Consider the following 12,219-nt stretch of genomic DNA (forward strand, 5'->3'; position numbering starts at 1 on the left):
CTCATGAAACTAATGTTCATTGAGATAAACAAAAATGTAAGGTAATGTGGGATGCATAATACACTCACATTTTTTCCATATAAAATGTCTTAATATATTACCCAATCTTTTGGTTTGTTGTATGGAAAATAGATCTATTTTTCATTATTTTAAAAAAAGCTAAATAAACTCAATAAATAATTTGATATAAAAATTAAATAGTAAAGTATATATACTAAGCAATGTGAAACTAATATGCCCATAAAATCAATATCTTGAGCATATTGAATTTAGAATTAAGGAAAAATTTGAATTGATATTTTTTTTTTCATTTTTTAGTTACAAAAATGATGTTATGCTTTCATTTTGTTTATATTTTTACTAAGAAAAAAAGAGTGCAATAAAAGAAAAACAAGAAAAATAGTACAAGATTAATTAAATCAATGCTCAAGCAGAAAAAGTACATGTTTGGTGTGGCTTTACATTTGACGTGGATTTAGTTTTGGAGACGTTATTATATGCAGCTATTTCTTGGATAGCATATTTTTAAATCTAAAATGCCACTGCAGATGCACGTTAAATATAACCAACACCATAGCAAACATATAATTAGCACGTCTCTATTCAAGAGGTTTTGAGGTATTATATGAGAAATGGAGTATAGCACTCATAGTTTTCAGTATTTTCAGTTTGAATCCTCTTTTAGTCAGTTATATTAATAGTTAGATTAGTGAATGCATACGCAATTAATATACAATAGGTGGAATATATAAAGTATAATTTTATAAATAATAATTTTCTATTGAATGTTCAGCTATTGATTTATTTGGAAAATTTAATTTTCATGTTTGAAAAATTGAATTGGAATAGATTGTACAAGAAGAAGATCCTATTTCAAGTTTAAATGATTTTTTTTTAGTTAAAAAATTGATTTTTGTCATTTAAATTTTGAAAAACAATGTTTGTTATACAATCTTCAAAATTTGAATTTGAAACTTGAATCTTATGGAAATATAGAGGTGGTCTATAAAAGGGATTCTAATTCACATTTTTATTCATCTAAAGTAGTTGCTTAAACTAGAATATGAGTAAAAAAATTTAAAGACTAAAATAGCCATAAAATGTCAAAATTTGACAAAATCTAAATTTATTTGTCCATATGGATCATTTGATTCAAGAAGCATAACACTGATATCTATCTTCATCCATTTAAATCATCCTTTAATTGATAAGATTTGCAGCTCGAGTATGTTACTCAATCATGATTGAGTTTAAAAAATTATTCATTTTGAATATTAAACATACTTGTATCGTTACATCAAGTAGCGTAAATCTGACACTACTACATGAAATAACATAAGATAAATAAAATGTGCATTCAATAACAACATGTCGAGATACAGCATAAAGTAAATACACACTGAAACTATTACATGCATTTTTACTTTAAAAAAACATAGCCACCGCCCTACACGACTTTGTAATCCCATTTTATTTTTCTTCTAATGCAAGTTACAGTTTTCATTGATTCCTTAAACATTAATTGTTATCATCAAACTTAACTTAGATCCCTTTTTTATGTGTCCTTTTTCATATCTTCTAAAACAAAATTGAATGAAACTTAAATTTAATATGGTGACAAAATATAGTGTTAATGATAGGGCCCCACATATTTATAACATTTAGTATGATGATGCACCATAAATAAGGGTCTTCTAAGAACATTTTCTCCCATCTTTTAATTTTTTTATGTATTGTCGTGTTTTCTATTTACTTACTTACAATGATGGATTTCAAATCTTTTATTTTTCTCATACTACTGTCTGGCGTGGTTCTCATATCTGTAGTTGTGGCTGATGAACCAGATCCTGATCCACCAAGTATGTACCTTGGAATCAACATCATTTTATTTGTTTATCAACTTTGTTTATGATTTTTGTGAATTAAATGTGTGAATGATACTGATAAAAGATTTTAGAAAAAACATTCATATGATAAATTTTTATAACCACTCTCCAAATGAATATATTACGTGTATGATTAAACTTTGTTGTTACAATAACTTAATTATGTAACTTGTTGATGAAGGTCCAAAGAAAAACGTCAATGAAGACCTTAAGGGATGTTTCAATCGTGAAAAAGGTAAAAAAATTAAAATGTTTTATATCAATGGGATTGATAAATAATGTGAATTTTTGTTAATTAAGTCAATTGTGTAAACCTTTTCAAATTCAGGGGGAAGGAAGATGATTTTGGTTCCACTTCATGATGAAAACTGCAAGGAAAACATAGGCGCAGAATATGGTGATAGCATATTTGGTGAAATTGGCGACGGTGGCGTTCAAGGAAGAGAAAATATAGGTGGTATAGGGAAAGGTGGAAGTGTTAATGATGGAATAGATCATGGTGGTGGAAAAAGTGGTAGCGGAGGAGATTATGGAGATGGAACTGGAGTAGGAGATGGAGAAAGTGTTGGAAGCAGAGATTACAGTAATGGAAGAAGTGGAGAAAACGTCAATACAAGTGGAGGAGGTGGTGGAAGCGAAGGAGGAGGCGGAGGATATTAGTGCAATGGTAAATGAGACTTCTATGATTTATGACAAATATAAAAAGAGAATATATGCTCTCTTCAAGTTTCTTTATCCTTAAATGTATGTCATAATTATAGTATTGTCTCTCTTTATGTATAGTACATGAATTATGAATAATAAAAATTGACATATTGATAACAATAATAATCATCATTAAATTTTCCCTAATTTATTACATGTTTTGATCAGAAATACTTATTGAAGTATCCAAACTTAGATACAAATGATGCTTAATCAAACTAAAAAGTGTTCAAATAATATATCATTAGTACTATTAGTATCTTAGCATTTCACTCACCTATTTTTTTAAATAGATCAATCAATTCTTAAGAGAGAATAAATTCTTAAAAAAAATATTTATTAGATAATATATCCTCTTCAGTCTCCTTAATTATGTAATGTATACAATAATTTTGAAGCATCAAATCATCATGACTCATGAAACTAATGTTCATTGAGATAAACAAAAATGTAAGGTAATGTGGGATGCATAATACACTCACATTTTTTCCATATAAAATGTCTTAATATATTACCCAATCTTTTGGTTTGTTGTATGGAAAATAGATCTATTTTTCATTATTTTAAAAAAAGCTAAATAAACTCAATAAATAATTTGATATAAAAATTAAATAGTAAAGTATATATACTAAGCAATGTGAAACTAATATGCCCATAAAATCAATATCTTGAGCATATTGAATTTAGAATTAAGGAAAAATTTGAATTGATATTTTTTTTTCATTTTTTAGTTACAAAAATGATGTTATGCTTTCATTTTGTTTATATTTTTACTAAGAAAAAAAGAGTGCAATAAAAGAAAAACAAGAAAAATAGTACAAGATTAATTAAATCAATGCTCAAGCAGAAAAAGTACATGTTTGGTGTGGCTTTACATTTGACGTGGATTTAGTTTTGGAGACGTTATTATATGCAGCTATTTCTTGGATAGCATATTTTTAAATCTAAAATGCCACTGCAGATGCACGTTAAATATAACCAACACCATAGCAAACATATAATTAGCACGTCTCTATTCAAGAGGTTTTGAGGTATTATATGAGAAATGGAGTATAGCACTCATAGTTTTCAGTATTTTCAGTTTGAATCCTCTTTTAGTCAGTTATATTAATAGTTAGATTAGTGAATGCATACGCAATTAATATACAATAGGTGGAATATATAAAGTATAATTTTATAAATAATAATTTTCTATTGAATGTTCAGCTATTGATTTATTTGGAAAATTTAATTTTCATGTTTGAAAAATTGAATTGGAATAGATTGTACAAGAAGAAGATCCTATTTCAAGTTTAAATGATTTTTTTTTAGTTAAAAAATTGATTTTTGTCATTTAAATTTTGAAAAACAATGTTTGTTATACAATCTTCAAAATTTGAATTTGAAACTTGAATCTTATGGAAATATAGAGGTGGTCTATAAAAGGGATTCTAATTCACATTTTTATTCATCTAAAGTAGTTGCTTAAACTAGAATATGAGTAAAAAAATTTAAAGACTAAAATAGCCATAAAATGTCAAAATTTGACAAAATCTAAATTTATTTGTCCATATGGATCATTTGATTCAAGAAGCATAACACTGATATCTATCTTCATCCATTTAAATCATCCTTTAATTGATAAGATTTGCAGCTCGAGTATGTTACTCAATCATGATTGAGTTTAAAAAATTATTCATTTTGAATATTAAACATACTTGTATCGTTACATCAAGTAGCGTAAATCTGACACTACTACATGAAATAACATAAGATAAATAAAATGTGCATTCAATAACAACATGTCGAGATACAGCATAAAGTAAATAGACACTGAAACTATTACATGCATTTTTACTTTAAAAAAACATAGCCACCGCCCTACACGACTTTGTAATCCCATTTTATTTTTCTTCTAATGCAAGTTACAGTTTTCATTGATTCCTTAAACATTAATTGTTATCATCAAACTTAACTTAGATCCCTTTTTTATGTGTCCTTTTTCATATCTTCTAAAACAAAATTGAATGAAACTTAAATTTAATATGGTGACAAAATATAGTGTTAATGATAGGGCCCCACATATTTATAACATTTAGTATGATGATGCACCATAAATAAGGGTCTTCTAAGAACATTTTCTCCCATCTTTTAATTTTTTTATGTATTGTCGTGTTTTCTATTTACTTACTTACAATGATGGATTTCAAATCTTTTATTTTTCTCATACTACTGTCTGGCGTGGTTCTCATATCTGTAGTTGTGGCTGATGAACCAGATCCTGATCCACCAAGTATGTACCTTGGAATCAACATCATTTTATTTGTTTATCAACTTTGTTTATGATTTTTGTGAATTAAATGTGTGAATGATACTGATAAAAGATTTTAGAAAAAACATTCATATGATAAATTTTTATAACCACTCTCCAAATGAATATATTACGTGTATGATTAAACTTTGTTGTTACAATAACTTAATTATGTAACTTGTTGATGAAGGTCCAAAGAAAAACGTCAATGAAGACCTTAAGGGATGTTTCAATCGTGAAAAAGGTAAAAAAATTAAAATGTTTTATATCAATGGGATTGATAAATAATGTGAATTTTTGTTAATTAAGTCAATTGTGTAAACCTTTTCAAATTCAGGGGGAAGGAAGATGATTTTGGTTCCACTTCATGATGAAAACTGCAAGGAAAACATAGGCGCAGAATATGGTGATAGCATATTTGGTGAAATTGGCGACGGTGGCGTTCAAGGAAGAGAAAATATAGGTGGTATAGGGAAAGGTGGAAGTGTTAATGATGGAATAGATCATGGTGGTGGAAAAAGTGGTAGCGGAGGAGATTATGGAGATGGAACTGGAGTAGGAGATGGAGAAAGTGTTGGAAGCAGAGATTACAGTAATGGAAGAAGTGGAGAAAACGTCAATACAAGTGGAGGAGGTGGTGGAAGCGAAGGAGGAGGCGGAGGATATTAGTGCAATGGTAAATGAGACTTCTATGATTTATGACAAATATAAAAAGAGAATATATGCTCTCTTCAAGTTTCTTTATCCTTAAATGTATGTCATAATTATAGTATTGTCTCTCTTTATGTATAGTACATGAATTATGAATAATAAAAATTGACATATTGATAACAATAATAATCATCATTAAATTTTCCCTAATTTATTACATGTTTTGATCAGAAATACTTATTGAAGTATCCAAACTTAGATACAAATGATGCTTAATCAAACTAAAAAGTGTTCAAATAATATATCATTAGTACTATTAGTATCTTAGCATTTCACTCACCTATTTTTTTAAATAGATCAATCAATTCTTAAGAGAGAATAAATTCTTAAAAAAAATATTTATTAGATAATATATCCTCTTCAGTCTCCTTAATTATGTAATGTATACAATAATTTTGAAGCATCAAATCATCATGACTCATGAAACTAATGTTCATTGAGATAAACAAAAATGTAAGGTAATGTGGGATGCATAATACACTCACATTTTTTCCATATAAAATGTCTTAATATATTACCCAATCTTTTGGTTTGTTGTATGGAAAATAGATCTATTTTTCATTATTTTAAAAAAAGCTAAATAAACTCAATAAATAATTTGATATAAAAATTAAATAGTAAAGTATATATACTAAGCAATGTGAAACTAATATGCCCATAAAATCAATATCTTGAGCATATTGAATTTAGAATTAAGGAAAAATTTGAATTGATATTTTTTTTTTCATTTTTTAGTTACAAAAATGATGTTATGCTTTCATTTTGTTTATATTTTTACTAAGAAAAAAAGAGTGCAATAAAAGAAAAACAAGAAAAATAGTACAAGATTAATTAAATCAATGCTCAAGCAGAAAAAGTACATGTTTGGTGTGGCTTTACATTTGACGTGGATTTAGTTTTGGAGACGTTATTATATGCAGCTATTTCTTGGATAGCATATTTTTAAATCTAAAATGCCACTGCAGATGCACGTTAAATATAACCAACACCATAGCAAACATATAATTAGCACGTCTCTATTCAAGAGGTTTTGAGGTATTATATGAGAAATGGAGTATAGCACTCATAGTTTTCAGTATTTTCAGTTTGAATCCTCTTTTAGTCAGTTATATTAATAGTTAGATTAGTGAATGCATACGCAATTAATATACAATAGGTGGAATATATAAAGTATAATTTTATAAATAATAATTTTCTATTGAATGTTCAGCTATTGATTTATTTGGAAAATTTAATTTTCATGTTTGAAAAATTGAATTGGAATAGATTGTACAAGAAGAAGATCCTATTTCAAGTTTAAATGATTTTTTTTTAGTTAAAAAATTGATTTTTGTCATTTAAATTTTGAAAAACAATGTTTGTTATACAATCTTCAAAATTTGAATTTGAAACTTGAATCTTATGGAAATATAGAGGTGGTCTATAAAAGGGATTCTAATTCACATTTTTATTCATCTAAAGTAGTTGCTTAAACTAGAATATGAGTAAAAAAATTTAAAGACTAAAATAGCCATAAAATGTCAAAATTTGACAAAATCTAAATTTATTTGTCCATATGGATCATTTGATTCAAGAAGCATAACACTGATATCTATCTTCATCCATTTAAATCATCCTTTAATTGATAAGATTTGCAGCTCGAGTATGTTACTCAATCATGATTGAGTTTAAAAAATTATTCATTTTGAATATTAAACATACTTGTATCGTTACATCAAGTAGCGTAAATCTGACACTACTACATGAAATAACATAAGATAAATAAAATGTGCATTCAATAACAACATGTCGAGATACAGCATAAAGTAAATAGACACTGAAACTATTACATGCATTTTTACTTTAAAAAAACATAGCCACCGCCCTACACGACTTTGTAATCCCATTTTATTTTTCTTCTAATGCAAGTTACAGTTTTCATTGATTCCTTAAACATTAATTGTTATCATCAAACTTAACTTAGATCCCTTTTTTATGTGTCCTTTTTCATATCTTCTAAAACAAAATTGAATGAAACTTAAATTTAATATGGTGACAAAATATAGTGTTAATGATAGGGCCCCACATATTTATAACATTTAGTATGATGATGCACCATAAATAAGGGTCTTCTAAGAACATTTTCTCCCATCTTTTAATTTTTTTATGTATTGTCGTGTTTTCTATTTACTTACTTACAATGATGGATTTCAAATCTTTTATTTTTCTCATACTACTGTCTGGCGTGGTTCTCATATCTGTAGTTGTGGCTGATGAACCAGATCCTGATCCACCAAGTATGTACCTTGGAATCAACATCATTTTATTTGTTTATCAACTTTGTTTATGATTTTTGTGAATTAAATGTGTGAATGATACTGATAAAAGATTTTAGAAAAAACATTCATATGATAAATTTTTATAACCACTCTCCAAATGAATATATTACGTGTATGATTAAACTTTGTTGTTACAATAACTTAATTATGTAACTTGTTGATGAAGGTCCAAAGAAAAACGTCAATGAAGACCTTAAGGGATGTTTCAATCGTGAAAAAGGTAAAAAAATTAAAATGTTTTATATCAATGGGATTGATAAATAATGTGAATTTTTGTTAATTAAGTCAATTGTGTAAACCTTTTCAAATTCAGGGGGAAGGAAGATGATTTTGGTTCCACTTCATGATGAAAACTGCAAGGAAAACATAGGCGCAGAATATGGTGATAGCATATTTGGTGAAATTGGCGACGGTGGCGTTCAAGGAAGAGAAAATATAGGTGGTATAGGGAAAGGTGGAAGTGTTAATGATGGAATAGATCATGGTGGTGGAAAAAGTGGTAGCGGAGGAGATTATGGAGATGGAACTGGAGTAGGAGATGGAGAAAGTGTTGGAAGCAGAGATTACAGTAATGGAAGAAGTGGAGAAAACGTCAATACAAGTGGAGGAGGTGGTGGAAGCGAAGGAGGAGGCGGAGGATATTAGTGCAATGGTAAATGAGACTTCTATGATTTATGACAAATATAAAAAGAGAATATATGCTCTCTTCAAGTTTCTTTATCCTTAAATGTATGTCATAATTATAGTATTGTCTCTCTTTATGTATAGTACATGAATTATGAATAATAAAAATTGACATATTGATAACAATAATAATCATCATTAAATTTTCCCTAATTTATTACATGTTTTGATCAGAAATACTTATTGAAGTATCCAAACTTAGATACAAATGATGCTTAATCAAACTAAAAAGTGTTCAAATAATATATCATTAGTACTATTAGTATCTTAGCATTTCACTCACCTATTTTTTTAAATAGATCAATCAATTCTTAAGAGAGAATAAATTCTTAAAAAAAATATTTATTAGATAATATATCCTCTTCAGTCTCCTTAATTATGTAATGTATACAATAATTTTGAAGCATCAAATCATCATGACTCATGAAACTAATGTTCATTGAGATAAACAAAAATGTAAGGTAATGTGGGATGCATAATACACTCACATTTTTTCCATATAAAATGTCTTAATATATTACCCAATCTTTTGGTTTGTTGTATGGAAAATAGATCTATTTTTCATTATTTTAAAAAAAGCTAAATAAACTCAATAAATAATTTGATATAAAAATTAAATAGTAAAGTATATATACTAAGCAATGTGAAACTAATATGCCCATAAAATCAATATCTTGAGCATATTGAATTTAGAATTAAGGAAAAATTTGAATTGATATTTTTTTTTTCATTTTTTAGTTACAAAAATGATGTTATGCTTTCATTTTGTTTATATTTTTACTAAGAAAAAAAGAGTGCAATAAAAGAAAAACAAGAAAAATAGTACAAGATTAATTAAATCAATGCTCAAGCAGAAAAAGTACATGTTTGGTGTGGCTTTACATTTGACGTGGATTTAGTTTTGGAGACGTTATTATATGCAGCTATTTCTTGGATAGCATATTTTTAAATCTAAAATGCCACTGCAGATGCACGTTAAATATAACCAACACCATAGCAAACATATAATTAGCACGTCTCTATTCAAGAGGTTTTGAGGTATTATATGAGAAATGGAGTATAGCACTCATAGTTTTCAGTATTTTCAGTTTGAATCCTCTTTTAGTCAGTTATATTAATAGTTAGATTAGTGAATGCATACGCAATTAATATACAATAGGTGGAATATATAAAGTATAATTTTATAAATAATAATTTTCTATTGAATGTTCAGCTATTGATTTATTTGGAAAATTTAATTTTCATGTTTGAAAAATTGAATTGGAATAGATTGTACAAGAAGAAGATCCTATTTCAAGTTTAAATGATTTTTTTTTAGTTAAAAAATTGATTTTTGTCATTTAAATTTTGAAAAACAATGTTTGTTATACAATCTTCAAAATTTGAATTTGAAACTTGAATCTTATGGAAATATAGAGGTGGTCTATAAAAGGGATTCTAATTCACATTTTTATTCATCTAAAGTAGTTGCTTAAACTAGAATATGAGTAAAAAAATTTAAAGACTAAAATAGCCATAAAATGTCAAAATTTGACAAAATCTAAATTTATTTGTCCATATGGATCATTTGATTCAAGAAGCATAACACTGATATCTATCTTCATCCATTTAAATCATCCTTTAATTGATAAGATTTGCAGCTCGAGTATGTTACTCAATCATGATTGAGTTTAAAAAATTATTCATTTTGAATATTAAACATACTTGTATCGTTACATCAAGTAGCGTAAATCTGACACTACTACATGAAATAACATAAGATAAATAAAATGTGCATTCAATAACAACATGTCGAGATACAGCATAAAGTAAATAGACACTGAAACTATTACATGCATTTTTACTTTAAAAAAACATAGCCACCGCCCTACACGACTTTGTAATCCCATTTTATTTTTCTTCTAATGCAAGTTACAGTTTTCATTGATTCCTTAAACATTAATTGTTATCATCAAACTTAACTTAGATCCCTTTTTTATGTGTCCTTTTTCATATCTTCTAAAACAAAATTGAATGAAACTTAAATTTAATATGGTGACAAAATATAGTGTTAATGATAGGGCCCCACATATTTATAACATTTAGTATGATGATGCACCATAAATAAGGGTCTTCTAAGAACATTTTCTCCCATCTTTTAATTTTTTTATGTATTGTCGTGTTTTCTATTTACTTACTTACAATGATGGATTTCAAATCTTTTATTTTTCTCATACTACTGTCTGGCGTGGTTCTCATATCTGTAGTTGTGGCTGATGAACCAGATCCTGATCCACCAAGTATGTACCTTGGAATCAACATCATTTTATTTGTTTATCAACTTTGTTTATGATTTTTGTGAATTAAATGTGTGAATGATACTGATAAAAGATTTTAGAAAAAACATTCATATGATAAATTTTTATAACCACTCTCCAAATGAATATATTACGTGTATGATTAAACTTTGTTGTTACAATAACTTAATTATGTAACTTGTTGATGAAGGTCCAAAGAAAAACGTCAATGAAGACCTTAAGGGATGTTTCAATCGTGAAAAAGGTAAAAAAATTAAAATGTTTTATATCAATGGGATTGATAAATAATGTGAATTTTTGTTAATTAAGTCAATTGTGTAAACCTTTTCAAATTCAGGGGGAAGGAAGATGATTTTGGTTCCACTTCATGATGAAAACTGCAAGGAAAACATAGGCGCAGAATATGGTGATAGCATATTTGGTGAAATTGGCGACGGTGGCGTTCAAGGAAGAGAAAATATAGGTGGTATAGGGAAAGGTGGAAGTGTTAATGATGGAATAGATCATGGTGGTGGAAAAAGTGGTAGCGGAGGAGATTATGGAGATGGAACTGGAGTAGGAGATGGAGAAAGTGTTGGAAGCAGAGATTACAGTAATGGAAGAAGTGGAGAAAACGTCAATACAAGTGGAGGAGGTGGTGGAAGCGAAGGAGGAGGCGGAGGATATTAGTGCAATGGTAAATGAGACTTCTATGATTTATGACAAATATAAAAAGAGAATATATGCTCTCTTCAAGTTTCTTTATCCTTAAATGTATGTCATAATTATAGTATTGTCTCTCTTTATGTATAGTACATGAATTATGAATAATAAAAATTGACATATTGATAACAATAATAATCATCATTAAATTTTCCCTAATTTATTACATGTTTTGATCAGAAATACTTATTGAAGTATCCAAACTTAGATACAAATGATGCTTAATCAAACTAAAAAGTGTTCAAATAATATATCATTAGTACTATTAGTATCTTAGCATTTCACTCACCTATTTTTTTAAATAGATCAATCAATTCTTAAGAGAGAATAAATTCTTAAAAAAAATATTTATTAGATAATATATCCTCTTCAGTCTCCTTAATTATGTAATGTATACAATAATTTTGAAGCATCAAATCATCATGACTCATGAAACTAATGTTCATTGAGATAAACAAAAATGTAAGGTAATGTGGGATGCATAATACACTCACATTTTTTCCATATAAAATGTCTTAATATATTACCCAATCTTTTGGTTTGTTGTATGGAAAATAGATCTATTTTTCATTATTTTAAAAAAAGCTAAATAAACTCAATAAATAATTTGATATAAAAATTAAATA

General features: G+C 27.4%; 2 protein-coding genes and 2 long non-coding RNA genes across 4 annotated transcripts; all 4 read left to right on the forward strand.

The window, feature by feature from the left end:
- Window positions 1-1,725: 1,725 nt before the first annotated feature.
- On the forward strand, window positions 1,726-2,646 carry LOC131657046 (uncharacterized). The gene is made up of 2 exons (XR_009300447.1): window positions 1,726-2,121; window positions 2,215-2,646. It is a non-coding gene; the product is annotated as an uncharacterized LOC131657046 (long non-coding RNA).
- A 2,083-nt stretch (window positions 2,647-4,729) lies between these two features.
- On the forward strand, window positions 4,730-5,650 carry LOC131657047 (glycine-rich cell wall structural protein 2-like). Its single transcript, XM_058926558.1, has 2 exons — window positions 4,730-4,863; window positions 5,219-5,650. Exons 1-2 carry the CDS (start codon window positions 4,767-4,769, stop codon window positions 5,548-5,550), a joined length of 429 nt encoding a protein of 142 aa, XP_058782541.1. The 5' UTR covers window positions 4,730-4,766; the 3' UTR covers window positions 5,551-5,650.
- Window positions 5,651-7,734: 2,084 nt separating this feature from the next.
- LOC131657048 (glycine-rich cell wall structural protein 2-like) lies at window positions 7,735-8,655 on the forward strand. Its single transcript, XM_058926559.1, has 2 exons — window positions 7,735-7,868; window positions 8,224-8,655. Exons 1-2 carry the CDS (start codon window positions 7,772-7,774, stop codon window positions 8,553-8,555), a joined length of 429 nt encoding a protein of 142 aa, XP_058782542.1. The 5' UTR covers window positions 7,735-7,771; the 3' UTR covers window positions 8,556-8,655.
- A 2,084-nt stretch (window positions 8,656-10,739) lies between these two features.
- LOC131657049 (uncharacterized) lies at window positions 10,740-11,660 on the forward strand. Its single transcript, XR_009300448.1, has 2 exons — window positions 10,740-11,135; window positions 11,229-11,660. It is a non-coding gene; the product is annotated as an uncharacterized LOC131657049 (long non-coding RNA).
- Window positions 11,661-12,219: the final 559 nt, after the last annotated feature.

The sequence above is a fragment of the Vicia villosa genome, linkage group LG3 (assembly GCF_029867415.1).
Source record: "Vicia villosa cultivar HV-30 ecotype Madison, WI linkage group LG3, Vvil1.0, whole genome shotgun sequence".
NCBI classification, from domain to species: Eukaryota; Viridiplantae; Streptophyta; class Magnoliopsida; order Fabales; family Fabaceae; genus Vicia; species Vicia villosa.

Excerpts from the sequence above, each read along its gene's own strand:
- LOC131657047 (XM_058926558.1), top strand. The coding sequence starts at position 4,767 with ATGATGGATTTCAAATCTTTTATTTTTCTCATACTACTGTCTGGCGTG. Across the intron at positions 4,864-5,218 it reads ACCAGATCCTGATCCACCAA|GGGGAAGGAAGATGATTTTG; the intron begins GTATGTACCTTG and ends TTTCAAATTCAG.
- LOC131657048 (XM_058926559.1), top strand. The coding sequence starts at position 7,772 with ATGATGGATTTCAAATCTTTTATTTTTCTCATACTACTGTCTGGCGTG. Across the intron at positions 7,869-8,223 it reads ACCAGATCCTGATCCACCAA|GGGGAAGGAAGATGATTTTG; the intron begins GTATGTACCTTG and ends TTTCAAATTCAG.